Source organism: Penicillium odoratum (genome assembly GCF_028828045.1).
Source record: "Penicillium odoratum strain IBT 22623 chromosome Unknown utg000006l_segment0_segment0, whole genome shotgun sequence".
NCBI lineage: Eukaryota > Fungi > Ascomycota > Eurotiomycetes > Eurotiales > Aspergillaceae > Penicillium > Penicillium odoratum.
This window is the reverse complement of record NW_026643148.1, coordinates 3814503-3842073: the sequence shown is the minus strand read 5'-3', so window position 1 is coordinate 3842073 and position 27571 is coordinate 3814503. Positions and strand designations below refer to the sequence as shown.

Here is a 27571-nt window from a genome sequence, read left to right as displayed (position 1 = left end):
TTAGTGGAATCGTCATTTGAAAGTATCAGACTGCTCACAGCATGCTCCTCTCGGGCCCAAATTCCTATATCGTATACGCTTAGCAGAATTCTGTGAAATGCACTGTGCTGACTTGCCTCCTCCAATGAGAGCAACTCCGATTGGTGTTGATAGCGCCATAGTTATCAGTAGGAAAAGAGGTTTGAGTCGGTGAGACCTTGAGTATTTTAGACCATAACTTTGCGGGGTATGCTGAATCTTCCGGAGGGGAAAGTTTAGGCTATAATAGAGTGGCCTGGAACACTGCCCACTTTTCCGGGTTATTGTCTTCAAATCGGAGACTAGATTGCTTATCAAATGGCCTAAAAATATAATTCATAACTATGCATGCCACGCAGGTCCCAATCCCAAACGCCATCAATTGATAGGTATCACAATAAATCCAGACCATGTATGATGAGATCAACGACGACGACCAGTCCTTCGAGTCCCTGTACTTGTGGAGGGCTTCTTATCCTTTTGCTTTGTCCGCGATGTTTGCGCTCGTGTACTTCGTGACCCCTCTTTCTCATCATCGCCTTCTTCCTCGTCTTCGCTTTCCTTCTCATCGCTGCCCTCTTCTCCCTCTTCTTCATCATCGTCATTCACGGGAGTTTCTTCGCCAGAATCTAGATCCGACTCGGACAATTTCTCGTGACTGCCAGTGCCGATTTCCACATGGAGCCTTGTTGAACGAGTTTTTGGGGCAGTTTGACGGGTGCCACGGGTGGACTTTCGACCTCGAGACGGGGCAGGAGAGGAGCGCGGTTCTGCAAGTCGTTGTGGTTAATACGGTAGCAAGACCAAGGAGCCAATTCGTGGATAATTACCGTCGGTATCTGCGACTGTACTTCCTCGTCGAGAGTCGGCATGGCGGCTCATGACCGGCGACGAAGAACCCTCCGTCGCTAGCCGTCTCTCGAACATAAGATCGCCGTATTCATCGTAAGGAAGCTCGAAGGGGCAGTACCGCTCACTAACCCCGTCCTCGTCTTCATTCATATCTGTAATCACCGAGTCCTCCTGATTAAAGAGCTCGATTAGCAAGGATATACCCAGATTTGGGGACGGTTTGCTCACCCGTTCATTGAGAGCTTCGAGATTGTAGAGAGTACCCAATTTCTTCCAAATCCCTGGAATACTTAAGTGCTCTGCAGTGGTGGGACCGTATCCTTGGCTGTGTAGGAACTCTGCTATTGCAATCATTCGAAAATGTTTGTGGACGCCTGGAGGAATGCGATCAAATGATTAGCTCCATGGGCATTGCATTGCACATCATGCCATATTCCAGACTCACCAACCGGCTTCCATTTAATAATTGCTTTTAAAAGAGCAGTCTCCTGCTCATCAGTCCACGGATCGGTGAGTATGTCATAATCTGCCTCGGGCTTCTCAACACTTTCGGTGGAACCGGGTGTGTCGGCGCTCGATTGCGCCGCCTCAGCTGGCGGTGTGGTCGAATGTGCGCGCTTGGTCTTCTTCCTTGGAGGCATTGCGACTGTGGTTATCTTCAATGGAGAGAAAAAGAAGAAAACAAGAGGGTTTCGCGGGGAATGGAAAAGCGAAATTGTTCATGGACATTTAGTTGAAGGTCTCGCGGGTTTCTGTTATCGCGTAGGTCCGTGCACGATAGTCATTTGCGCGGACTGGAATCGATCATGCTTAACGCGTCGAGACGGCACTTTCTGTACATGCCCTGAATATGGGTTCATGATGGATCTCGCTGAACAGGACCACGATCCATTCTCCAGTGCGAGTCTCTGGAGACTTTCGAGGTTCACAACTGAGGCTCTGCGACCTTTGGACGAATTACCATGGAACACGGGCTTGCCAGGTATGTCACGCCCCAAATGTTATGCGCCATTGGTACACTAACTGCTGGGTTGCTGTATAGATTTTTCCGACTCGAAATTTACAGCCTCGCTTCCCTCGATTGACAAGATCGACTCGATCTGGAAATTGAACTTCTCAAATGACATTGAACCTCCAGAATCATCCGCCGAGAGCCTCGATGCTTCCTTAGACGCCCAATCTGATACATCAACGGATGCCCTGCAGAACAGAGACGACGAAAATGACATTTGGGCATTGGATGCGCTGCAAGTGGAGACTGGCTTTGTCGCCCCTCACAAATCGTGGGAGAAATTCCACGCACGAATATTTGAAGAACCCGTATCAGCCTATTTTAGCGAGTCGGGCACGAGGGGCTTTGATGCGGCACTGACAGACCAACATCGCATGAAAGGGCAGGGAAATGTTGTCCGACCAGTTCGAGAAGATGTTTTTGTGCGATCACTGCTACGCCTAGGCCTTGGATGGAGCTCCCCGCTCTTTCGCTACAATCCCCGAAAGGCGACATTCGAAAAACACCTGCCCAATTCGCGCATGTCCGGAGTGAGCCAATCAGTCACCGATTCTATTATTGAAGACGTCTTGCGCTGTGGTACGAACATGCAGTACGCTCGATCATTCGCACGAAATCTGCAGACCAAGTCGAAGGATCTGGCGTCCGTGTTTGCTTTGCGTGGTACCATTGCTGTTAGCCTTTATCATCTTGAGCGCCAAATTGCTGGACATTCGGAAACCGTTGTCTCACTCCTACAAGTGACCACACTATTTCATCGCTGTGGAGACTTGATCGAAGCCCTGGCAGATATTATAAGAGCAACCGAAAAGGCCAACTCAGACGCGCAGGTCATTTCCATTACCATGGATCATGCAGCATTTTTCGCTCAGAAATATGGCTGGATGGAGAATCTTGTACAAGAAATTGTTGTTCGAGTAACGCAACCCTGGCTTGGGTTTATCGAGGGCTGGATTGGGCTTCGCCCTGAAGGATCTGCACTGAATGATTTAATTGTCAGCGGCAAGACATTCCTTGGTGTTGAGCAACATGACGATCCCGGTAGATTTAGGACTGGCTCTTCAAGAATCGAATACTTGTACCGTGGAGAACATATGCCATCGTTTATCCCCGCGGATCAGGCCCAGCTGATTTTCGAGAGTGGAAGAAGTCTAAGATTGCTCAAAAAGTCACACCCAAATCACCCTCTCGCCCGGCATGACGTTCTTGCGCGATCTGGTAAATTTCATCTGCACTGTGCAACTACATGGAACGAGATTGAACAAATTCAAAGGAAGGCCCAGGACTATGAGGCAAATCTTCGCGCCGAGATATTGAGATACCACAAGGGGGAACTGCCTCGTACAACAATTGCCGGGTCTGCTTCACAGGAAGTGGAGATCAGCCAAGAGGAAATCGTGGAGAATACGTTTGAATTATTCGATATTGACGACGATAAGCATGTCTCAGGCGGTGCGATGGATCAAAAAGCCTTATCCACTGACAATGTCAGTGACATGCTTCAGAAAGCTAGGGGTGAACTTGGATTCAGTGATGCAGGAACACGTTTCGGACCTGAACTGGCATCAGAACTATATCTATCATTCGCCCCAGTGATCTCAACCCAGGCACAACTCATCGACTTCTCATGCCTCCATCACATGTTCAAAGAACACAAGGTACGGCATCATTTGAACTTGCAATGGCGATTTCAACTACTAGGTGATGGTTCATTTACATCGCGCCTCTCACATTCACTTTTTGACCCCGAGATGGACAGCGGGGAGCGCAAGGCCGGCGTAGTTCGCGGTGGTGTTCATACTGGCTTGCGTCTGGGAAGTCGTGATACCTGGCCACCTGCAAGTTCTGAACTACGCCTCGTCCTGATTGGTCTACTTGGGGACTGCTACTTTTCCGAATCAGAACCCGAGGCATCCGACAATGGGCAGCCTCAACGTGACAATGAACTTCCCGGTGGACTGAACTTTGCCATTCGCGAATTATCTGGTGAGGAGATCGATCGGTGCAAAGACCCAAATGCGATAGAAGCGCTGGACTTCCTTCGCCTCCAGTATAAAGCACCAGAAGCTCTGGAGACTCTCATCACACCAAGGTCCCTGGAAAAATACGATCGTCTTTTCAAGCAATTACTACGTCTTCTTCGCATGGTATCTGTTGTCAAAGGACTCATCCGCGACTCCACCGTCCGTGACTCCCTTTCAGGCAATACAAGGAACGTGTTCCAGAAATTCCGAATCGACGCCCAGCATTTCATCCTCGCCGTCAGCGATTATTTCTTCCACGTCGGAATCGGGTCAATCTGGAGTCGGTTCCAAAGTACCCTCGACAAGATCGAGCGCTGCCTCGACCGTGGCGACATAGATGGTACACTCGAGGCCGCCCACTCCGTGCCCCGTCTCCGTGATCTACATGAAGACATCCTTGACCAAATGCTCTTCGCCTTCTTCCTGAGTAAACGACATACAGCGGCCGCGAAGTTACTCGACAATATCTTTAGCACGATTCTTGCGTTTGGCCCATTATCGCGGGCTGATGGGAACAGTGGGGTGCGTCATGAGAATGAAGGCACTGTAAATAATTTGTATTCTACGTTTCGAAAACAGGTGTCTGCTTTGGTTGGATATTTGCGTGGCTTGGACTCAGGGAAGGGTGCATCGAAATCCATGGCAAAGTCGGCGGCATTTTTTGGTTCGCGAACTGAGCCCACTAGTGTTTTTGAACATCTTCGAGTCAGATTGGAGGTGAAGGATTATTATTGATAGAACCATTTGTGACGGTGTCATTACGACTAATGAAGTATGAATTTTTGCCAGCTAATTCTATCTGGACTCCATTAATTGCAGGTTTCATGTCCCCACAATTATATGCCGGCTCGGATCTTCCCGTTCTTATCCGCAGGTACGAACAAGATCGAGGGCACTATGTTTGGTGCCCAGGTAGAGGCAAAACTAGAGGCTTTCCGCCGCGCTTTTTGCGCGGCGCCTACTTAGGTGTTAGACCACACCTCCTCCTATATCTCCTACTCAGTTTCCTGCTCATTTTCCTACTCGGTCTGTTACTCATTCTCCTACTTATTCTCCTACTTATTCTCCTACTTAATCTCCTACTTAATCTCCTACTTAATCTCCTACTTATTCTCCTACTTATTCTCCTACTTATTCTCCTACTTATTCTCCTACTCGGTATACTATCCAGTATTCTACCTTCTTTCATACCGTATTAATCAAATGGTCAAATGGCTCTCTAAATGCATAAATAGCGGAATAGAAAAGAAAGAGAAAGAAAAAGAAAACAAATATGAAGTGGAAGGAGAAGGGGAAAAAAGCAAAAGTCTAGTGGAGGTTTCGAACGTATGTCCAAAAAGTCTGCAGTGTACCCAAATAATAGAAAGGTAGATTCCGCATATCAAAATTACTTCCTCGTGAGATCGTATTTGGACACGTATGAATATAATTTGGGGGCGAAAGCTTGCCTCTCAAACTAGACCGGGGATCCGACGGGTTAAAGCCACCTTACGTGGCTGGCTCTTTAAGTACTCCGTGATAGGGTAGTGGATTGCCATTAACTAGTACACTATCACGCCAGTTTTGCCCAAATGCATTCTCTTATCTCTAAGATTCTCTGTCATAAATTGGGCTACTTTCCTGCCACATTGATGATGAAGATGCGACAATGGCTTCAAATATTTGTCCTATCAACAGTGACAATCAATTCAAGGTTCGAGTCTCTGTTGACTGCCGAGAATTCGATTTTACTCTGCTCTTCGAAGACACTATATTCAGTATTCTGCCGTCGATTGCTTTCTTATTATGGATCATCCCTCGACTAGAGATTTTGCGACGTTCCCCCGTGAAGTCGAACTCCTTCAAACTTGCAATCTATAAATTGGTGCGTTTAGTGTCCTCCGGTTAAGAAGCATTTATTTACGTTCAAGAATAATCAGGCCCTGTTGTTTGTTCTTTTACTGCTGCAAATCATCTTTTTAGTGTTCCAAGTGCAAACTTCAGCCCTACACACTACGATTTCAAATCCTGCAGCAGCTTTGAACGTAGCCACAACCTTTGTAGCGATCTTACTTTCATTTCTCGAGGACCAACGAACAATCCAACCGTCTGATACGCTCGTAGTATATTTTACGGCCTTATCAATTCTCTACATACCTCACTTACGCACGCTATGGCTTATCCCCTCCATTCAAGTTCCCCGAGGACTGTTTACGGCCATTTATGTTATCATTGTTTTGACTACTGTGCTAGAGTCTGCTCAGAAAGTCCACTTTATCCAACCACTCTACCGGAATGTTCCGATCGAAAAGGTCCACGGATTCTGGGGACGCAACCTCTTCGTCTGGGTCCTTCCGCTATTCCGGGACGCCTATAGCTCCATTATCTGCCTGGATGATCTGCCAGATGTAGACTCCAATTTACTGAGTCACCGCGCAGAGGCTCGCCTGATGCAGACCTGGTCCAACGCCAACGGAAAGTACCGACTGATCAAAGCGACCATTCGAGCTTACAAGTGGCCCCTTCTTTCCGCGATCATTCCCCGGATTCTACTTGCCGGATTTACATTCTGCCAACCATTCCTCTTGTCCACCACTATCAAGTGGATGAGTACCCCGATGACGGCAGAGACCCAGCGATACGGACATGCGCTGGTCGGAGCATATGCGCTCGTTTATACTGGCATCGCCGTCTCAACGGCAATCTATTACCGCCAGGCCAGTCGTCTGGCGACTGTCGTCCGATCGGGTCTGGTTGCTCTCATCCATGAACAGACGCTGGCGCTACGAGGCACAGCGGGCTCGAGATCTGGGGACGCGGTCGCCCTGATGAGCACGGACACGGGGCGTATTACTGGGACTATGCGGTCACTACATGAGTTCTGGGCTTCTCTCATCTCTGTAGTGATTGCTATCTGGCTTCTAGAAATTCAAGTGTATGTCGCCTGTGTGCTCCCGGCCGTCATCGCCGTGGTTTGTATTCTCGCCACTGGCCCAGTCTCCGCTAGAAGTGGAAAGGCCCAGAAGAAGTGGGTGGGGCATATACAGGAGCGTTTAGCGGTTACCACCGCAATGCTTGGTGATATGAAAGCCGTTAAGATGCTGGGGCTAGAAGTCGTGTTGTTTGATATCCTTACTCGGTGTCGGAAGGTCGAGCTCAGTGCCTCCAAGCGATTCCGAAAACTTATTGTGGGAATCGTCATGCTATGTAAGTGGGTTCATTGAAAGAGAGGATTGGTTGGGATGGTGCTAACATGTAATTCTGTCTTGACTAGCGTCTGTGTCTGTGGACCTTGCACCATATGCGGTCTTTCTAGTGTATACGATTATCGCCGTGATCAAACACGATACGCAAATTCTCACTACGCAAGCATTCACAACGCTATCGCTCATCTCTATCCTTACGACTCCACTGATGGCGTTCATCCAGTCACTGCCCACAATAACACAGTCCATCGGCTGCTTCGACCGTATCCAGGATTATTGTTTGCGAGAAAGATCAAGTGAATTGCTTCCTGCCCTAGATAATCCTAGTTTGCCGATAGGCGATAATACCGAACTGTCCGAGCTCTCAGTTGTTGTCAAGACCCCTGGTATATCGGTTTCGTGCGACAAATTCGTGGAATTCCAGAACGCATCCATATCTTGGACAGCTGAAAGCACTGCCGTTCTTCGCGACCTCAATCTCTCTATTCCAACAGGTACGATCGTTATGATTGTGGGCTCGGTCGGATGTGGAAAATCCGCTCTTCTGGAGACGATCATGGGCAAGACTCACATTGATCCTGACACTATGCACATTTTCTCGAGAAATGCAGCCTATTGTCCACAAAGTTCGTGGATTATGAACAGCTCCATCCAGGATAACATTACCGGAGGCACTGCATTAGATCAGAAATGGTATGACCTTACTATCTCGGCTTGTGGGCTCGAGGAAGATATCAGCAAATTCCCCCAAGGAAATATGCACATCGCTGGTAGTGGTGGAGTAGCTCTCAGCGGAGGTCAAAAACAGCGAGTGGTGAGAATATAGCTCATGAATGTGGTGTGCTAGATTAAGTGCTGATTGATCCAGGCTCTTGCACGCGCAGTCTACTCTAGACTCCCAAACGTCGTTTTTGATGATACATTCAGCGGACTGGACTTGCAGAATACTCGCATCGTTGGCGATCGTCTGTTTGGTCGGGATGGGATCTTCCGACGGACGGGTACATCTGTGGTTCTCGCAACTCATACAAGTGAGTATAACTCATAACCCATTGGTATAGTGCTACTAATATGAAGCCTTAGGGTCTCTTCTTCCGTATGCGGACGAAATCGTTCTTCTCGAAAACGGTCGGAAGGTTCTACAATGCACGTACCAGGAACTGGTCGACCAACGGCCCGAGTATGCACAACCTAAAATTGACGAAAAACATGACGCGCTTGAGGCAGACCCCGAGGAAATAATAGGGACCAAGCCGCTATCTAGACAGGCAAGTAGTGAAGGGAGTGAATCCGAATCCACTGTGTTGAACGACCTGAAAAGGCGAAATGGTAGCTGGTCCATCTACAATTACTATGCTCGCAAAGCAGGGCTTCTGCAAATCGGATTGCTTGCAGTTTTTGTGCTCTCGTATGGCTTCAACACTCAATTTTCTTGTAAGTTCGCTTATACGTCGATACTCAAAACAATGAGACTAATGCCTATCTAGCAATTTGGTTACAATGGTGGTCTGATGCCAATGAGACACACCCAAATTCGGATCTGGGCAAATGGCTCGGGATTTATACCCTCATTGCTCTGTTGGCAATATTTTCCCTGGGGGCTGGATGCTGGTAAGACCAACTCTTCTTCTAAAATGAACGGTCGCTTATTTTGATGTAGGGTGTTGATCGTCGAGATTGTCGGCAACACCTCGCTAGCTCTGCATTCGGATCTATTGCATTCTGTTCTTAGGTACGTTGAAAAGTCTTCCGGAAAAAGGTCGGTAGAGGCCTTTACTGAACAGTTCTAGTGCCCCATTTGGGTTCTTTCAGAAAACTGATAGCGGAACCATCATGAATCGGTTCAGCCAGGATATGCAGCTCATTGACTTTGAGCTCCCGGTCAACGCATTGAATTGTCTGGAAGGCAAGTCTTCAGCCTAATATGATGGAGATACTTATAATAACATGATTCAAAATTTACAGCCCTCAGTCTCTGCGCTGTTAGCCTGGTTATGCTGTGCGTGGTTGGGAAATTTATCACCATCGCACTCCCATTTATGTTACTGTCGATCTGGATCCTTCAGCACGGCTACCTCCGTACCTCCCGCCAGGTACGCCTGTTAGATATTGAAGCCAAGGCACTCCTGTACTCCCAATTCCAAGAGACAGTCAGCGGACTCTCGGTGATCCAAAGCCTGCAGTGGCAACCGAAATTCCACCAGCAATGCCTTGCCAAGCTTGACATCACCCAGAAGCCGTTCTACATGCTGTTTTGCATACGGCAGGGCCTTAAGCTGGCGTTAGACCTGCTGGTCATGCTCTTTGCGGTTATTCTCGTCGCAATCATCACCGCACTGAAGGATCGTTTTACCGCCGGCCAGATTGGAGTGGCATTGAATCTGATAATCTCCATCAGTCAGTACTTGAACAACGCAATCGAGTCGTGGACACAGATGGAGATCTCTCTCGGCGCAGTAGCACGTGTGCAGGAATTTATGACAGAGACCCCTACCGAAGTATCGGAAGGGTTAGAAGAAGGTTGGCTAACGCGTGCAGAGATCCGGTTCGAGAATGTCAACGCTGGATATAGGTATGTGGAGAAGAGAATTACCAGTACCAGCTCACTAGCACATACTGATAACTCTTTTCTTGGGCTTGATATAGCCCTCAAGCTAGACCTATTCTCTCAGATCTCTCCTTATATATCCCCTCCGGTCAAAAGATCGCTATCTGCGGACCCTCTGGCAGCGGCAAGACATCACTTATCATGGCCCTTTTACGCATGCTAGAGGTCTCCCATGGCCGCATTACCATCGACGGCGTGGAAATCTCCGCCATCCATCCCGCCGCGCTCCGCAGACAGATCACCGTCATCCCACAAGACCCCTTCTTTCTTCCTGGCACGCTGCGCGACAGTTTCGAACCCACCGGCACGCTGTCAGAAGAGCGAATTATTGCTTCGATCCAAAAAGTGGGTCTCTGGGAATCAATCTCTGAGAAGGGCGGGCTACACGTGGCCTTTGAAGCGCTGGACTGGTCATACGGCGAGAAACAACTGCTAGCACTGGCCCGGGCCCTGACCACCCCGAGTCCGCTTCTCATCTTGGACGAGGCGACTAGCAGCGTCGACTGGGAAACCGAAGCTCGAATGCTCGATATAATTGAGCAGGAGTGTGCGACACAGACGGTAATTGCCGTTGTGCATCGGTTACAGCATATCGAGCGCTTTGATAGCGTGGCGCTTCTGCAACATGGAACGCTGGTGGAGTTTGATGCCCCTGGGGCTTTGTTGGGACGTGAGTCGAAATTTCGTCAGCTTTATACTGCGCTGCAGAAATAAGCAGCTTTCAGAATCGGTGGGACTTTCTTAGAAAGGATTTCAAAGCAAGCCTGAGAGTGTCAGGAGTGCCAGTGCACAGCTCTATTTCTTCACCTTTCAATATCTCCAATAACAGGAATGATTCAGGGCAGTATGCCGAGACCAGGTGAAAGCATGTCATATACTGTAGAGTTGTTAATGCCTAATTGACTCCTGTTCTTGTTACTTGGCTCGTTGCATATGCCTTGTGCCTGAGATAAATACATGATAAATGACCCAAAATCCTAGATGCAACCTAACGTAATGTGAAAGTACGTAAAAGTACCACATCTTAGAAGAAATGGAGATCTGACTCTGCCCACCCCTGTTCAAGGAGAATCTTTCGAGCAGACTTTTCCATCGCCTCTGGCCCGCAGATGATCACCATACTATCCTCTTCACACGTCACATATTCCTTGATCAAGTCTTCCGAAATACGTCCTCGGCGGCCAACCCACCTTTCTGACGCCCGCGACAAAGTATGCACAACAGTACACTTGCGATTGCCAATATTCACAAATGCATCAAGCGCAGCTCGGCAGAGAATATCTTCTTCCAACCTGTTGCCATCCAGGACAACACATGTCGTGGGATCCTGAGGATCCTGCATTACAGCACGCAGGACCTGGAAAATAGGCGTAATACCAGTTCCACCGCAGATCATCTTGAATGAGCGGACTTTGCGCTCTTTACCGCTAATAATGACTCGGCCATTTCCAAGGTACTCGAACCGACCGGTCGGTCCTTTGCAGTCGATCTCGGCTCCGATGGCCAATGTGTCGAGTGCCATAGTCATCTTTCCGCCCAGGATGTTTTCGGTTGGGAAATAGATCTTGACGAGCAGCTCCATCTTTCCCTGCATGTTTGTCTCGGAGATTGGCGTGTAAGAGCGGATAATTGCTTCCTTGGTGGTTGGATCTGGGACTTTGATCATGAGGTGCTGGCCTATTGGTAGGCCGAGGGATTGGTTTTCGTGTTCTAGGTCGAAGACGAAGATTCGTGTGTCCCAGGAGACAGTCTTCACCTTGGATAGCTTCATCCTTGTCCATGATCGTGATTGGAGGAAGGTTGGACGTGAGTCATTTGAGACTGTGGTCGAGGTTTTCTTGAGGGATTCAAGAGAAGCTTTGTCCAATGTACCGATATGGTAGTCGGGCATCATCAACTTGGCCGTTTCGCTGTCTGTGATCGAGGTCAGCGACGTTAAGATTGATCAGAGCTATGTACTCACGAATGGCGAGGAAGTCCTCTGAAACATCCAGCCCAGCCTGGGACGTGATACTGATTGCTCCACCAGGATGACCGTCGAGGAATCCCGTTCCATCATACACCTCCCCATTTACCACAAACCAAGGCTTCTCAGCACTGCTATTCGCGTTGAGCTCTTGCAAGTCCAGCATACGATTCAGTCCTTCCTTTTTCATGTTGATTACCTTCACGGGCTCCAGCTCAACCGGGGCTTCACCCTCGAGTCTCTCGCCCCAGTTGCCATTCGTCAAATCACCACCGGCTTTCTTGGCCTTTTCCATCCAGCCTCCAGCCTTCGCAGGATGAGTCGGATGTTCAAATTTGAGTCGATTTCCCTCCTTTGTGATTGCGATTCGGAACCAGGGATTATTCATCATACCCAAGACGGACCAGTACATGTCGCGAGGTTGTGTCATCATCCCATCGTCCATAGCCCTGACAAGTAGTGCACTACTGTTCTCCAGGTCAAACACTGGGATCTGGAGAGACCAGAAAGACCAGCAGAAACAACTCTCTCGTTTCCACATGTCCACTTTGCCGCCAAAAAGATCGCCTTCGAACTCTCTATACTTGTCTTCCGCATACTCGATTTTGGCAAGTCGCCATGCTAAAAATGTTAGCATTGGAGGCACCTGACAGTCAAAATAAGAGTCTATTGAACTTACATTTGCCTTTGTCAAGAGAAATTTCAACTCTTGTGATCCTTCGACCACCTCCCGCATAGGCGTACCCCCTCGCTGTATATGTCAACCCGGCCGTTGCTAGGTCCAATATTTCCTCATGCTCAGGGAAGGCCGCGACGGAGTTGACATTGAGATCGTAAATGGCGTATCGCTCATCAGTCCACCAATTATCATCCTGGGATGCCATCTCCGGTGAAACCATAGTCCTAATCAGTGTCAGAATATGCAGTTTCTAATCCCATCATTAAAACTCACGGTAACACCCGATTATCATAAATATGGTACCAGTTATCACTCGGTGTCTCGGTCACAATAAGCTTCTTGAGCCACTTGACACTCCGTCCACCAATCTGCCCAGGCACAACAGCTCTTAAAGGACGTCCATGATCAGGACGCAAGTTCTCGCCGTTCATTTTGTGCGCTAACATGATTCCCCTGTTGAAATCCATAGCCCAGTTCAATTTCACCGACGTTCCATAATATCCATTTGGCTACACGCAAATTAGGGACTCGCTCCTAAATCGTACTTAGAAGCAGACTCACCAATTTATCGGCTCCTTCCATGCAGACATATTTGGCTCGTCGAAGTGGTTTTGCACTACGTAGGATATCGGCCATCATGGGACCAGTCCATAGCGCCGTTGAGAGTCCTGCCGGTCCCCATGAGAATCCTTTAGACTTTCGAACAGTGTTTTGTTCTTTGCGTCTGTTTCCAGCACAGACCAGGGTAATTGGGTTGGTTATTTGAACATATTTCTGAAGAATGTCTCGGAAGCTCAGCTTCATCGGATTTTCCACTAGTCTGACTTTATGTTATTTTCTTTTTCTTCAAAGACGTATGGGTACCAGACGGTTATCATACCCTTCTATACTTAACTCCCAGTCAGGAATGTCCTCGTCTCGGACTTGAGGCACGGGGCCATGGTTTCGAACGTAGAATAGTTCGGGAGATGTGAGAAAACCTGAATACTGCGTTGGTCACGGTTTTATAAAAAGTTTATTTTATGACATACCTTCTTTATACAGTGCCGTTAGGGGTGGCTCAACATTAAATGGATGAACACCAGTCAATCGAATAAGTCGTGGATCACGAGGAACATGACTGTCGGGTGTTCCTTTATCCACTTCTAGGATCTCGGTCGGGTTGACTGATGGAGGAGGAAAGGGGATATCATACTCCTGGGGAGTAGGCAGATCGTGAAACTGGATATCCTTTGTCTGAAACGAGTTATCATTCAACTCATCCGCATCGACGAGTGTCTCTGTCAACGTCGCCATTGCAACCTTTAAGGTGACCTGGTGGGACTTTTCGCAATATAATTTTTCTTGAAACTGCCCCGTTTTGCTTATATAATAATTGTATAGAAAAGTGGACGCAAAAAGAAAACATCAAATAAATCTCCGGTTCTTCAGCAATAATGTACTTTAGATAATCGGGTCAACAGGTTCAAGTTACTCATGCCAAGCTGTTCGTTACTGCTTAAAGATGCATCCATGTATCTCCGCGGGTATCCAAGGTTCAACCCCGGAAAGAGTGGCGACTTGATCGACTTATCTTAGTCAAGGCCGCACATCATTCTTCATTAAAATTGAGCTAAGAATATGTTGTACCTTATCAGCTTAAATGGCGACCAATCAAGTGTTGTCTATTATCGCGCCAACCATCTCCGCGGAAGTCAGTGCTTATCAAGATCGCCGCTTGGCGGATTTACTTCTTTCGGAATGGTGACAATGTACTACATGTACATGTGTCAAACAGTCGTTTCTGCTTAAAAGTGGCCTTGGCCACAGTCTGTAACGTAGTATTCCAGCATAATCTCAGCTTCATCTTATCTCATAATGCCGGTGCTGGATGGGCTTCGATACGGCGAGCCAGTCGACGGCAGCTCGAGTCTCAATGATCGTCCGAGACAAAAGATCGTAATTGTGGGATTAGGAATGGTGGCTATTTCTCTGATGTAGGTAGCATCTTCTGCAGAATCTCAAGCACATAATCTGACAGCCTTAGCGAGAAACTCATCAAACAAGATACAGAGCAACGATATGACATCCTTGTTATTGGAGAGGAGGCACACGTCGCCTACAACCGTGTTGGCCTTTCCTCTTTCTTCGAACATCGCAAAATCGAGGATTTATACTTGAACCCGAAAGAATGGGTGCAAACCCCGCGTCAAAAATATCATGCGTGCTTGTGTCTAACGTATAACAGTACAACTCCATCAAAGAGCGTGCCTTCGACCACCACCTCAACACAACAGTGACCTCCATAAACCCCAGCGATAAGACACTCCAGACATCTACTGGTGAGACAATTACCTACGATATCCTCGTACTAGCTACCGGCTCCGATGCAGTCCTCCCCACCCACACCCCAGGCTACGATGCCAAGGGCGTCTTCGTTTACCGAACAATCTCCGATCTGGAACGTTTGATCGACTTTGCCTCTCAACACAAAGGCCAGACAGCTGTTACCGTTGGAGGAGGTCTGTTAGGTCTAGAAGCTGCGAAGGCGATGACCGATCTGCAAGATTTCGGCAACGTCAAGCTGATCGACCGCAACAAATGGGTTTTGGCACGTCAGTTAGATGGTGATGCGGGATCATTGGTTTCACGCAAGATCCAGGAGCTGGGACTTGATGTGCTGCATCAGAAGCGGGTATCTGCTGTCAATACCGACTCGGAAAACAATGTTACTGGGATCACGTTCGATGATGGGGAGCGTATTGATTGCTGCTGCATTTGCTTTGCGGTATGTCGAGTTGTAACTTTTTTGATGAGGATGCTAATCTGGTTGTAGATCGGTGTCAAACCCAGAGATGACCTGGGTGCTATGGCTGGTATCCAGTGTGCTTCACGGGGAGGTTTTGTTATCAATGAGAGGTTTGTGGATTCTTTGAAACGCTGAAGATTTAAAGCTAACACTTCCAGCCTCCGTACTTCAGTACCGGATGTTTATGCTGTGGGAGAATGCGCCAGCTGGGAAAATCAAACTTTCGGAATCATCGCGCCCGGAATTGAAATGGCCGATGTACTAGCCTACAACCTTACAAACGTGGACAAAGAGCCCAGGGGTTTTACTCGACCGGATCTAAGCACGAAGCTGAAGCTCCTCGGGGTGGATGTGGCCTCATTCGGAGACTTCTTTGCTGACAGAGATGGGCCGAAGTTTCTACCGGGTGATCGGCCTCTTATTGGCAGTGACGACGATGTATCTCCAGTCAAGGCGTTGACATACAAAGATCCCTTTGGTGGTGTCTACAAGAAGTACCTGTTTACCATGGACGGCAAATACTTACTTGGTGGGATGATGATTGGGGATACCCGGGACTACCTCAAGTTGAACCAGATGGTAAAGTCACAGAAAGAGCTGGATGTTGCCCCCAGCCAGTTTATTCTTGGAGCCCAGAATGATGGTGAGGAAAACGCAGATGATCTGTTAGTATACCGGCTCAGGGCTTATCCGGCTATCTACTAACGAACGTTCTAGTGACGACAGTACCCAGATTTGCGCTTGTCACAATGTTACCAAGGGCGACGTGGTTGAGAATATTAAGAATGGAACTTGTACTACGATTGGCGAGGTCAAGTCCTGTACCAAAGCCGGGACCGGATGTGGTGGATGCATGCCCCTTGTGCAATCGATCTTCAATAAGACAATGCTTGGAATGGGCCAAGAAGTATCCAACCACCGTGAGTGGAGACTGAATTCTGATCTGGAGGAAATCCCGCTAATAGCACTATAGTCTGTTCGCACATTCCCTATTCTCGTGCCGATCTTTACAACGTTATCGCAGTAAAACAGCTAAAGACATTCGTGGAGGTGATGCAGACTGCAGGAAATAAACCAGACTCACTCGGTTGTGAAACATGCAAGCCTGCAATTGGATCTATCCTGTCGAGTTTATTCAACCCTCACGTGATGGATAAAGGATATAACGAATTACAAGACACCAACGACAAGTTCCTGGCCAACATCCAGAGAAACGGAACATTTTCCGTCGTGCCTCGAGTGCCGGGTGGAGAGATCACGGCTGACAAACTCATTGCCATCGGCACAGTAGCCAAGAAATATGGTCTATATTGCAAGATTACAGGCGCACAAAGAATTGACATGTTCGGTGCCAAGAAGCAAGATTTACTGCCTATCTGGACTGAGCTTGTTGATGCTGGTATGGAGAGTGGTCATGCGTATGCAAAGGGGCTGCGCGCTATCAAGGTTGGTGGTTCTCATCTTTACTCTCTGCACTATATTCTGACCCTAAGTACAGAGCTGTGTTGGTTCCACATGGTGTCGTTTTGGTATCGGGGACAGTGTCGGCATGGCAATTCGATTGGAAGAGCGGTACAAGAGTGTCCGCGCACCGCATAAATTCAAGGCGGCTGTGTCAGGCTGTGTCCGTGAATGTGCTGAGGCCCAGAACAAGGAGTAAGTTGATTCCTCTCTTCGAAAGTAGAACCCCAACTGACAGTCTATTCTTATTAGCTTCGGTCTCATCGCTACCGAGAAAGGCTTCAACCTCTTTGTCGGAGGTAATGGAGGCGCAAAACCCCGTCACTCTGAGTTACTCGCTAAAGACGTCCCACCAGAGATGGTCATGCCGATAGTGGACCGGTATCTGATTTTCTACATCCGCACCGCTGACAAACTACAAAGAACAGCCCGATGGATCGAAAACCTACCTGGTGGCATCAACTATCTCAGAGAAGTAATCATTGATGACAAGCTCGGCATTTGCGCCGACATGGAGCGGCAGATGCAGGAATTGGTTGATAGCTATTTTTGCGAGTGGACGGAGACAGTCCGCGATCCCAAGCGGCGCAAGACCTTCCAGCAGTTCGCCAATACAGACGAGACAGTGGACACCGTGGAAGTCATTCAGGAGCGTTCGCAGCAGCGCCCTACATACTGGCCCAAGGACTCTGTCACGGAAGACTTCAAGGGTCATCAATGGTCGAGTCTTTCATGGCAGCCTGTCGTCAAGGCAGATCACTTTTCCGACGAACCTCCGCGGGTATCCTCGGCGAATGTCAAGCGCGGGGATACCCAGCTCGCTGTTTTCAAGATCAAGGGAAATTTCTACGCTACGCAGCAGATGTGTCCACATAAGCGGGCGTTTGTGTTGTCCGATGGCCTAATTGGTGATGACGATGCGGGGAAGTACTGGGTTTCATGCCCGTATCATAAGCGCAACTTCGACCTCAATGGCGAGCAGGCTGGTCGATGCTCGAGTGACGAAAGTATGAATATTGCTACGTTCCCCGTGGAAGAACGAAATGATGGATGGGTCTATCTTAAACTTCCTCCGGTTGAAGAGTTGGATTCGGTTCTTGGGACTGAGAAGTGGAAGGTTCGGAAGGGAGAAGCGCCGGATCCGTTCCACAAGATTGATAAGAAGTATAAGGGGATGAGAGGCAAGAAGGTTGCTGAAGGTGATGTGGGTCGGTCAACTGTCAAGCCAGCACAGACTATTGACTGGTAAATTAGATTGGAAATTTGGACGTTTCAAGCGAGGGTGTTATGGTGTGTTCTGGATTTTATTATTTAGCCAGTTCCCCTCTCCTTTCGTGCAGAGTTTGTAATTGGGTATCTGAACAATGCAAAACGTCTGCTAAGGACTTCTATGTGTTTCTGACTGTGAGTGTCGGTCGCAGTGACTAGTATGACTCAAGCGCTACTACAAGCTTCACCTATCAAGTTGATCAACTTACGCCACAAAGAGCTTTGACCCTGGATATCAGCGAATTTCCATACTTCAACTTCAGTATTTAAGACGATGTAGCTTCGCTTTCCACTTCCTGTCTAAGCGAACTATCTTTTACACCTTTTTTTCGACAACGAATAACGACCCCTACTTTTGTATGCCAATATCACCATGATCACTATCTACTGTACAGAAACTGACTCCCATCATCTAGACTCATCATGCCTCACCAGACAACACTTACCACCCTCAAAACCGGCCTCTCCAAGCTTGCAATGTTAAAAAGCTCTCAAGCTGCCGTACCGCCTATATTGAAAGGTCTACCTGCTATGGCCATCGTAGCGGGTGGTGTGATTGCGCAAGTGACAAACGGCGAGAATTTTATTGAGCGGCAAATATTAGGCAAACCTTCAAATGACGAGTGTATCGCTTTACCAGAGCCTACAAAGAAGAAAACAAAACCTATCAGAGACTAGACTAAAGGACCGACACTATTAGCTGGCAAGCGATCCTCCAAGCAGAAAGAATAGGATATTCGAAATGAAACTCTCCACTTTGTTGTTACCTCACAATATACCGGGTTTGGAAACCAATCAGCTTCTCTATATTCCGCACAGCTCCGTCTTTTGATAGAAGTGATTCGGTTGTCCTCAATTACCCGACATTGATAAATCCATGAATGGAACAGGACTCTGGCTCATAGATCCGCGGAAATGAGCAAAACCAACAGAGAAGATAAGCAGGTCCGGGCCTAGACTGTATAGTATCCGAGTTTATGAAAACGAAAACTTGGCAGCCGGGTAATCCACAGAGCATGGGCAGTTGAAACTTGAAACTGATACCAGGAACTGGAAGTGCAAGGAAAGAAGTTCAGATTATGTCATCCTAGAATTATCTTAGGACTTGTCAAAGTTCAATTCAAGATCTAAAGTATTTCCGCGGAGCTTAGATCGACCCGATTCTTGTCGAGGACCCACAAGGTCAGAGTTCGGTTCCTATCTTTCTATCTCACGTCCAATGAGAAGCGACACATCTATCAACCGAGAGGGACCGTGGAACTTAACAGGGGATCTTCACCCCAGGATATCTTCTAGCGTGGAGAAGTGTACAATCTGGGTCCCGCGGAGTTGTGCAGTTCTATCTTATCGCATTTATTTTCGTAGGTTACCAAAGTATCACATTCTAGTTTCTTCTTTGTCCTATCGCTATCAGGTACCACACCATGCTGCATAGTCTGGTTGGCATCAGTTCAAAACAAAACTTCTATCGAATCAGATTCTCTGGATAAAAGTGCCTTGTACTTTTGTTTGACCAATCTGACGAGTTGCCTTCTCGTTGACAAACCCCAGAACTGATAGCTCACTTTGCCTTTGTCTCTGCCTTCTGTGTCATCATAACTCACTATCCTACATATTTTGGTTCACCTTTGGTCTATATAGACCTGCTCTGCCGCTAGCGTATATTATGAAACAAGTTTAATCTTCTAGAAGCTGCGGATAATCGAACCTCCGGATCATCCATAATCCAAGCACAATTTTGACTTGTTGGCCCCCAAATCAAATCAACAAAATCGATTCATATTTTTCTGAGGAGTTCATTGGGGCAAAGCTATGGCTGCGACCTTTTTTAAACTCCTCGTCGCCTCCCCCGAAATCAATCCTAGTACACGAAAAGCCAAGTCGATTCCGGTACTGAATCCATTCGACAAATATGGACGAGTATTTTTCTTCTCATGGCTGGGTTTCATGGTCGCATTCCTATCTTGGTATGCATTTCCACCACTGGTAGGTTTTTATGATTCACTCCAGTTGTCAATTGAAAATCTAATTCATCGACAGTTAACCGACACAATTAAAAGAGACCTACATATGACCCAAACCCAAGTATCAAACTCAAATATTGTTGCCCTACTAGCGACGTAAGACTCATTCGAACTAAACGTGGATGTTGGTTAACAAAATCCTCAGACTTCTTGTGCGAGTCGTGGCTGGCCCACTCTGCGACCGGTTCGGCCCACGCTTAGTCTTTGTGGGACTACTATTAGCCGGCGCAATCCCAACAGCCATGGCCGGTCTAGTTACCACCCCAAATGGTCTAATTGCTTTACGATTCTTCATCGGGATTCTCGGTGGTACATTCGTTCCATGCCAGGTATGGTGCACAGGTTTTTTCGATAAAACCATTGTTGGAACGGCCAATTCCCTAGCTGGAGGATGGGGAAACGCAGGTGGTGGAATCACCTAGTATGTCATCTTCCAAATTAGAAGTATATATTCCCCACTAACAGATCTAGCTTCCTCATGCCAGCCATCTATGACTCTCTTGTCACATCCCAAGGTCTAACACCTCACAAAGCATGGCGGGTCGCCTACATCGTCCCATTCATAATCATCACCGCCGTCGCGCTGGGAATGTTATTCCTCTGCGATGACACACCAACAGGCAAATGGTCAGAACGCCGTCTCTGGGCTAAAGAAATGAGTCCCAGCACCAACCTCACAGATGTAAACATCGTCGACCTAAAATCCGGCTCCTCCAGTCCTGCTTTACTCCACAACACCACCACGACAATCGACATAGAAAAGAAAGGTGTCCAATCCCCTCAATCACCTGATCAGAACCCCTCGTCCATGGGCCAGATCTCTCCAGAACAAGAAATTGTCATCCCGCCCTCGCGCAGGGAAGCTCTTAGCGTTGCATTCAGCTTATCAACAATGGGGGTCGCAATTCCATACGCATGCTCTTTCGGCGCGGAGTTAGCTTTGGATAGTTTTCTGGGAACGTACTACTCGACGAATTTCCCAACAATGGGACAGACGGAATCAGGACGGTGGGCTGCCATGTTTGGATTATTGAATATCGTCTTCCGTCCCGCAGGCGGGTTTTTGGCAGATCTGGTGTTCAGTGCTACGGGGAGTATTTGGTCGAAGAAGCTTCTTTTGACTTTCTTGGGTATTATTATGGGTGCCTTTATGTTGGCTATTGGATTGAAAAATCCATCTGATGAAGCGACTATGTTCGGTCTTATTGCTGGTATGGCTTTCTTTTTGGAAGCTGCTAATGGGGCGAACTTTGGTCTCGTTCCGCATGTTCATCCCTATGCTAATGGTGAGTTATACGCTTAACCGTTGAATATGGAGTAGGGCTAATTCCTTTAGGTATTGTGTCTGGCCTGGTAGGTGGATTTGGAAATCTCGGTGGAATTATCTTCGCCATCCTCTTCAGATTCAATGGAAAGCAGTATGGTCGGTCGGTCTGGATTATGGGTGTGATTTCTTTGGCAGGAAATGTGGCGGTTAGCTGGATTCGTCCAACACCCTCTGTTATTCAATGAATAGATTTGGTTAAATTAAGCTTGGTTGATCCACAATGTATTCCACAGTAAGGGGCTTCGGGTTAGTGCATCCCGAGCGGGGAATAATGCGGACGCGGGGCACGAAGATTGGCACGTCTTTTCTCACTTTTTCCCTTCTTTCGTTCCAAGGCTATCAATTGATCATGTCTGTTCGCCGTATTGCCCAGATCGTGCATCTCAAACCCTCCGCCGTGGCAGCATACAAGGAATGCCACGCTAATGTCTGGCCGGAGGTTCTGCAACAGATCGAGGACTGCAACATTAAGGATTGTAAGTCTCACCTTTTAGTTCTGATTATTTATTGCGCTAACCAATTGCTTGTGTTTTCCAGACTCGATCTTTTTCGATAATGACCGCACCCTCTTCGCCACTTTCAAGTACGTCGGAACAGACTTCGAGGGCGATATGGAGCTCATGCGATCGAACCCCAAGGTGAGGGAGTGGTGGAGCATGACCGATGGAATGCAGGTAAAGTTTAGAATACCAATCACAGCGCCACAGCGTTGACTAATCCACGAATGTATGATAGGAGAGTCCTATTCCTGGTGCTACAGGTAGTGCCGATGGACCTGGATGGTGGAAGGCTTTGGATGAAGTATTCTATAAAGAGTGACCTTCGCCATAAAAATATGTACATAAATTATCACAAAGTGGAAGATCATGCTCATTTATAATACCGTCTTTATCGCTTAAAAAACTGATCGATTCTCTTCTGGCGGAGATCATGTATAGCACTGCCAATTCCTCCGCGGGTCCGATGAAGACCCGTGAGATGCTCTTTACTATTAACAGCGATGATTTCCATCGTCCATCCATTCAAGAGGGCATCTTGCCTGGAGCAGGAAGTATTGTGCTCTTGGAAGGCCGGACGAGGCTGGATCAATAATGTCATGAATCCTGTATTGGACCAGCTTGGCGAGAGAAGAGCTGCCGGGCCATGGTCTCGGGATAGATCACCTGTCGCCAGAGAGATATCCATGGGGTCGAAGAGTTCGACAAGTCGATTCCACAGAACGTGTAGGAAAATTCCATGGGAGACGATGGCGACGTTTGCTTCGGTCGCGGAATGGTCGAATAATAATGGTAACAAGTGTTCATTCAAAAACGATGTTGCTCGTTGTTTCACTGAGATCATTGTCTCGCTCTCTATATGTGGCGAGTCATCAGATTGGGCATTCTGAGAGCGTCCACTTCCAGGATCGAGTTTTGAAGCTGGCTTGAGACGGATCCCTTCTAATGAGCCGAAGTCTCTTTCTCGCAAATCCGCGGTTAATATGGGTGTCATGGGTTTATCTTGATGCGGTTGCTGAAGACAGATGCCTGTGGCTGTGAGACGGGCTCGACTCAAGTCCGATGCAAAGATTTGATCAAAATGGATTGATTTTGAGGCGAAATGCTTTGCAAGATGTTCTATCTGTAGTGTGCCATGGTTTGTGAGCGCTGAGTCGGTGGTGCCCGCCCTATTGCTATGTCAGTGCTGAATGGAGATAAGTCTCCAGTTCCTCACTTACCATGCCTGGGCTACATTATGCACTGTTTCTGCATGTCGGATGAGAAAAAGCCTCATCGTTTGGGTATCTTGAAGTGCATAAGTTGAGGAAGATGTTTCCAAGTGGTTGCCACCATGGTCACGTGACTTGAAATCTCACAAGGATTCTGTGATCGACAGGCTGTTTGGTTCATTTATCACGCAGTACAATGACTATACTCTACTGGTTCCCACCTACGGGATATATCCAGACCATTATCAGAAAGGAAGTATTGAGGGAACGATGAGATTGCATGGACATTGGAGCAGTTAGAACTGTGAACGAAATTGCCTTGAATGAAACACCGAACTAATTGCTCCGAATAAATCCCCTTAAAACGTAACACAAGTGGTATGCCATGACCCATCACATCAGAAATAAACGCCGAGTGGCCGAAGCCAGTCCCCTCATTGAATAGTCGTGGAACTTTTTGAGAATTTTGAGTGAACCGAAGTACTCCCCAGGAACAGTCGACAACGCGCTTACTGAGCAAGCTCGCGGATCTTCTCCTGGACGCGAGCCTTCTTCTGCTCGCGGGTGAGGCGCTGGACCTTGTACTTCTTGGACTCGGCCTTCCACTCCTCCTTGGTCTTCTTGGGAGCAGCCTCCTCGTCCTTCTTGAAGGGGTCCTCGCGGATAGCGGCGTGGGCCTCGGTGTAGAGCTCCTCAAGGTCACCGGCATCGATCTCATCCTCGATGTACTTGGTGAACTGAGACTTGTAGCGCTCCTCATCCTCATCGGCGAGGGTCTCCATGTACTCGGAGACGTGGCCACCCATGATGTAGTTGCGGAGGAGGTCAGCATCGAGCTCCTCAGTCTCGATGTCGTAACCGGGGAAACGGCGGTCGGAGTGGGGGATGAAAACACCACCGTCAGAGGCACCCTTCATGGCACCGAAGACACGGTTACCGGTGGAGGTGCGGACAAGACCAACATCGAGGAAGGCCTTGAAGGGGCGGCGCTCACCGTCCTCGGTCTCAATGGCCTCAACGATGGTGTGCTCACCGGTGGCCTCATCGACACCCTTGAACTGCTCAGCCAGGCCGAGCTTGGAGAGGGCACGGCGGGCGAGGAGCAGACCAGTGGCGTAGGCAGCAGCGTAGTTGGTAAGACCCTGCTTGATACCGTAGGCCTTGAGCTCGTGAGCGTAGGCGGAGCACAGGACCTTGTCACCGGAGATCTCGGAGTAGACGATCTGGGTGATGATGTCGCGGTTGGTGAAGCGAACGACCATGCGGTACTTGGGGGCGTTGTACTTGTTCTTGGCCTGGGTGATCAGGCGCTTGCGAGCGTAGTAGTCGGTCTTACCCTCACGGCGACGACGGTACTTAGTCTGGAAGCGACTGGAGGGGTAAAAATCAGCACAGATCCAGAAATGTCACGAAAAAAAAGTTTTTTTTCTTCTGTCAATGACAATAGGAGGGAATGATAGCTTACCTGAAGTAGGCATTGTTCTTGACAGTCTTGGTGAAAGGCTACAAGAAAAATCCGCGAGTCAGCAATTAGCGCTTCAGAAATTCGTCCGAAGCATCTTGCAAAGACCCTGCTCCGATAGAAACGGAGGGAAAAAAGAATAAATGCAGGGTATATTTCAACCATCTGCAGTGGCAATGACACTCACCATCTTGACGGTTGCCGGTGCTGGATCCTGTGGTCGACGGTTGGAGAAAAATTAAGAAGCGGAAAGTGCGACGCTCTCTTTGTGGGGGATTTCGCTTAGCGTGGGCTGCATCCCGCAACCCAAAAGTGCGGTTGGCGACGACCGTCGACGACCACCACAAAAGTTCCAACTTAAGGACGAACATGAACTTGAAAATCTGAACATTACGGTAATTTGAATATCCTTCTATAAGTTCTATACAATTATCGTGCGAATAAAAAATAATAAATAATAAAAAATGAAAAATAAAATCATCATCATACTGTCTAGAGTTCTATAGTTTGGCCTTATCACCCTCAAGTAATGTGAGCCCAGTAATCCTCTCCAACTCCTTTACTGCATCTTCAGTCTTCCCCAGGGTAACCTTGACCGTACGAATGCCAGCATTTTTGGCTGCTTTACAGTTTTCGCCAATGTCGTCAAAGAAGACGATATCCGACGCTTGTACAGCAGGAAGCCCCCGCCTCCGCGCCAAAGCATTCATCTCCTGAATCGCAACCTCATAGATACGGGGATCAGGCTTGCGAAGCCCCGTATGCGCAGAGGAAATGAAAAAGTCAAACAGAGACTTCACCCCGGATGCATCATCATTGTACGGGTGGCCATCGGGAAACTTGACAGTATTTGACAAAGCGCCCAGAAGATATTTACCAGACGCTCGTAACTTTTGCAGCGCTGGGAACATGTAAGGATCGGGGGTACGAGATATCCTCATCATCTCCCAGAAGAGCCACTCAGCATCCACGGTCGGGAGTGGCGGGACTGTGACTGGACCGCTGGCGCCTTTCTTCTTATGTAGTTGCTCATGGAATTCCTTCCATAGTATTGGATTGCGTAAATCCTGGTTGAAGCCAGCAAAGAATTTGGCATCCATGGGGATATCGCCACGTTCCAGCTGATGCCAGCTACCGTTGGGCTTAGTGCGCGATATGCTGAAATTCACCCATCCCGAGGGAATTGTCTGTGATAGTTCATAGTCAAGAATAGCTTGGAATGGAGATACGACCTGTAAAGGTATAAGCGACATTCGTTTCGAGGCGATGGGTTGATCCTAGTTGAACTTACACACACTCCACCAATATCGAAAAGAAGACCCACAGGGCGTTGGGTCGTTGCCATTTTGAAGATGAAAATACGATTGAGCCTGTGATTCAATGGTGATGGGGCAAACAGCAGAGCCTAGAGGAACGTTGATTGTATATTGTGGTGATATTTGAGGAGAAGTAGATACCCGATGCGGTCGTGATCCTTGCCGAGGTACGTGCTTGGGGCCGAGGGTCTCCATTCACCACGGCATATCTGACCCAAGGATATATCCCAAGTTTCGATTATTATAATGTCACCGGTCATTCTAACGCATTGAAATACCTCTTCAATTTTAGATCAATCACTGCCAGTACCATTAAGCTTTGAAGGCTACAACGGCATTCCAAAACTGCAAGTTATTAAGGCCGTTCAGTTGCACTTTGAAAAGTAAAAGAATTTTAGTTTCATTCTCTATAAAGTCACAAAATATCAACCCACTGGCGAAATAGCCAAAAACAATGAAAGAAATGTCCTTGATCTGTATAGCATATGGCGGGGTACACGTGATGTTATCGATAAGAGACGCGTTTAACGATATGAAGCGCAACAAGTGCATCTTACTCTAGATCTCTTCTACTGCGATGAAGCGATGGATTCAACGCGGACGATTTCTGAATTGAAATCCGCATTTATCTGGAGCCAAGTTCGCATTCTCTCCGAAAACCTTGAGCCACCAGAAGATTGGAGGAACTATGCAGTGGAGACCGAGGAAGAAGCTCTGCCTGAAAAGGTGATTGAAGATGTATTACACAAAGGTGACTTCTGTTCCTGATCCCATATTCTTCCATGGGCAAGTTACTGATTTATTTTAGTCAATGCGGTAACAAAACAACATAACCGCGTAGTTTACTCCTCCCAGGCGATCCATCATGTCGCCCACCAGATTGCCAGCCTCTATTGGGCCTCCGTCAGCCAGGACATACAAAGTCGGGCTGGACTCAGAAATGGTGTGGAGAAGACGACAGATCTTTCAAAACACTTGTAAGTCTTCCTGCTTTGTCAACACCAATTGAATATAGCTGGGATCTAGAACGTCCTGACCGACCTTGAAGGAACATTCTCGATTTGCCATTGGATCTGGAATCACAAGGCGCCAACGAAGAACAAAACGAAAGGTCAGTTTCCAGAAACCAGAGTTTTCCACCGATTGGAGTTTCACCTGCCTAACCCCGTGGTACAGATACCAGCGTCTCCGGGATCGACTGACCAGTCTAGATCAACAGCGCCAGCAGAAACAGCGGCGAATTGATCAGCTGCAGCACCTCCACCGCTTGCTTGAGCCATTCAAGGAGCCTCAGGTGGACATTCAGCCCAATCTGGTCACTCGTGATGGAGAGTTAGCACAAGAAATAGAGAAGATGCGCATGCTTGTAGCGCGAGTTAACAGCAGGATTTCACAACAGAAACCTAGTTCCATTCAAGGGGACGAATATATTCTCCCGGGATCAGATCGACAACTGGACGCTTTAATGGGCACGGAGCTATGACTTGACATAATTTTTCATGAAACGTTTTTAAACCTCTTCATTATCTCTTGCATTAACAAGAACCCTGGTCCTTGCGGCATGAAATAACTATCTAGTACTGCAGCTCCTGTAAAATCCTATGTACGACTTAGGTGACCTACTCCTAACGTATTGTAACTGGGATGGGACGAACCAATTCCCTATAAGACCAAGCTAGTGCAATGAATCAGGCTGGAAAGGGACTTTCACCATTACAAATGCAGGGACTCGGTTGTCAATAGGAATGTTTTGCAGCAAGTGCGATTGAAGGAAAGTTAGCTTGAAACTTGGAATCTTCGCTCCGTCATCGACTCCATTACAGTCACATCCGATCACAATTCAGTTTGTGGAAATGTCCCGCCAGCTCAGCA

The 27571-nt window shown here is 47.9% G+C and overlaps 12 protein-coding genes across 12 annotated transcripts; 7 read left to right on the top strand and 5 right to left on the bottom strand.

Annotated features, from left to right (window-relative positions):
* Positions 1-441: 441 nt before the first annotated feature.
* Positions 442-1511, bottom strand: N7520_009809 (EAF7 family protein; the record flags this gene model as incomplete). The annotated part of the gene is made up of 3 exons (XM_057143743.1): positions 442-788; positions 849-1208; positions 1316-1511. 3 exons carry the CDS (start codon positions 1509-1511, stop codon positions 442-444), a joined length of 903 nt encoding a protein of 300 aa, XP_056993031.1.
* A 220-nt stretch (positions 1512-1731) lies between these two features.
* Positions 1732-4641, top strand: N7520_009808 (tubulin gamma complex associated family protein; the record flags this gene model as incomplete). Its single annotated transcript, XM_057143742.1, has 2 exons — positions 1732-1852; positions 1913-4641. The coding sequence occupies 2 exons, from the start codon at positions 1732-1734 to the stop codon at positions 4639-4641; spliced, it is 2850 nt and encodes a 949-aa protein (XP_056993030.1).
* Positions 4642-5554: 913 nt separating this feature from the next.
* On the top strand, positions 5555-10413 carry N7520_009807 (ABC transporter integral membrane type 1; the record flags this gene model as incomplete). The annotated part of the gene is given in 10 exon segments (XM_057143741.1): positions 5555-5770; positions 5781-7092; positions 7160-7905; positions 7960-8122; positions 8175-8525; positions 8579-8702; positions 8752-8815; positions 8904-8988; positions 9057-9663; positions 9738-10413. 10 exon segments carry the CDS (start codon positions 5555-5557, stop codon positions 10411-10413), a joined length of 4344 nt encoding a protein of 1447 aa, XP_056993029.1.
* Positions 10414-10723: 310 nt separating this feature from the next.
* niaD (nitrate reductase NiaD) lies at positions 10724-13640 on the bottom strand (the record flags this gene model as incomplete). The annotated part of the gene is made up of 7 exons (XM_057143740.1): positions 10724-11613; positions 11663-12286; positions 12345-12568; positions 12618-12853; positions 12906-13164; positions 13225-13324; positions 13376-13640. 7 exons carry the CDS (start codon positions 13638-13640, stop codon positions 10724-10726), a joined length of 2598 nt encoding a protein of 865 aa, XP_056993028.1.
* A 561-nt stretch (positions 13641-14201) lies between these two features.
* On the top strand, positions 14202-17842 carry niiA (nitrite reductase niiA; the record flags this gene model as incomplete). The annotated part of the gene is made up of 9 exons (XM_057143739.1): positions 14202-14320; positions 14371-14518; positions 14572-15111; positions 15160-15242; positions 15291-15797; positions 15850-16052; positions 16106-16578; positions 16631-16788; positions 16846-17842. The coding sequence occupies 9 exons, from the start codon at positions 14202-14204 to the stop codon at positions 17840-17842; spliced, it is 3228 nt and encodes a 1075-aa protein (XP_056993027.1).
* A 443-nt stretch (positions 17843-18285) lies between these two features.
* Positions 18286-18540, top strand: N7520_009804 (uncharacterized protein; the record flags this gene model as incomplete). The annotated part of the gene is made up of 1 exon (XM_057143738.1): positions 18286-18540. One exon carries the CDS (start codon positions 18286-18288, stop codon positions 18538-18540), a length of 255 nt encoding a protein of 84 aa, XP_056993026.1.
* A 1134-nt stretch (positions 18541-19674) lies between these two features.
* Positions 19675-21398, top strand: N7520_009803 (MFS transporter; the record flags this gene model as incomplete). The annotated part of the gene is made up of 5 exons (XM_057143737.1): positions 19675-19848; positions 19903-19982; positions 20032-20307; positions 20358-21172; positions 21223-21398. 5 exons carry the CDS (start codon positions 19675-19677, stop codon positions 21396-21398), a joined length of 1521 nt encoding a protein of 506 aa, XP_056993025.1.
* Positions 21399-21562: 164 nt separating this feature from the next.
* On the top strand, positions 21563-22032 carry N7520_009802 (L-rhamnose mutarotase; the record flags this gene model as incomplete). Its single annotated transcript, XM_057143736.1, has 3 exons — positions 21563-21689; positions 21751-21887; positions 21949-22032. The coding sequence occupies 3 exons, from the start codon at positions 21563-21565 to the stop codon at positions 22030-22032; spliced, it is 348 nt and encodes a 115-aa protein (XP_056993024.1).
* A 69-nt stretch (positions 22033-22101) lies between these two features.
* Positions 22102-22986, bottom strand: N7520_009801 (histidine phosphatase family protein; the record flags this gene model as incomplete). The annotated part of the gene is made up of 2 exons (XM_057143735.1): positions 22102-22879; positions 22931-22986. The coding sequence occupies 2 exons, from the start codon at positions 22984-22986 to the stop codon at positions 22102-22104; spliced, it is 834 nt and encodes a 277-aa protein (XP_056993023.1).
* A 444-nt stretch (positions 22987-23430) lies between these two features.
* N7520_009800 (60S ribosomal protein uL18) lies at positions 23431-24573 on the bottom strand (the record flags this gene model as incomplete). Its single annotated transcript, XM_057143734.1, has 3 exons — positions 23431-24292; positions 24387-24424; positions 24571-24573. 3 exons carry the CDS (start codon positions 24571-24573, stop codon positions 23431-23433), a joined length of 903 nt encoding a protein of 300 aa, XP_056993022.1.
* Positions 24574-24883: 310 nt separating this feature from the next.
* On the bottom strand, positions 24884-25728 carry N7520_009799 (HAD family hydrolase; the record flags this gene model as incomplete). The annotated part of the gene is made up of 2 exons (XM_057143733.1): positions 24884-25615; positions 25675-25728. 2 exons carry the CDS (start codon positions 25726-25728, stop codon positions 24884-24886), a joined length of 786 nt encoding a protein of 261 aa, XP_056993021.1.
* A 556-nt stretch (positions 25729-26284) lies between these two features.
* N7520_009798 (kinetochore subunit FTA4 family protein) lies at positions 26285-27182 on the top strand (the record flags this gene model as incomplete). Its single annotated transcript, XM_057143732.1, has 4 exons — positions 26285-26450; positions 26508-26676; positions 26748-26810; positions 26876-27182. The coding sequence occupies 4 exons, from the start codon at positions 26285-26287 to the stop codon at positions 27180-27182; spliced, it is 705 nt and encodes a 234-aa protein (XP_056993020.1).
* Between the last annotated feature and the right edge of the window lie 389 nt (positions 27183-27571).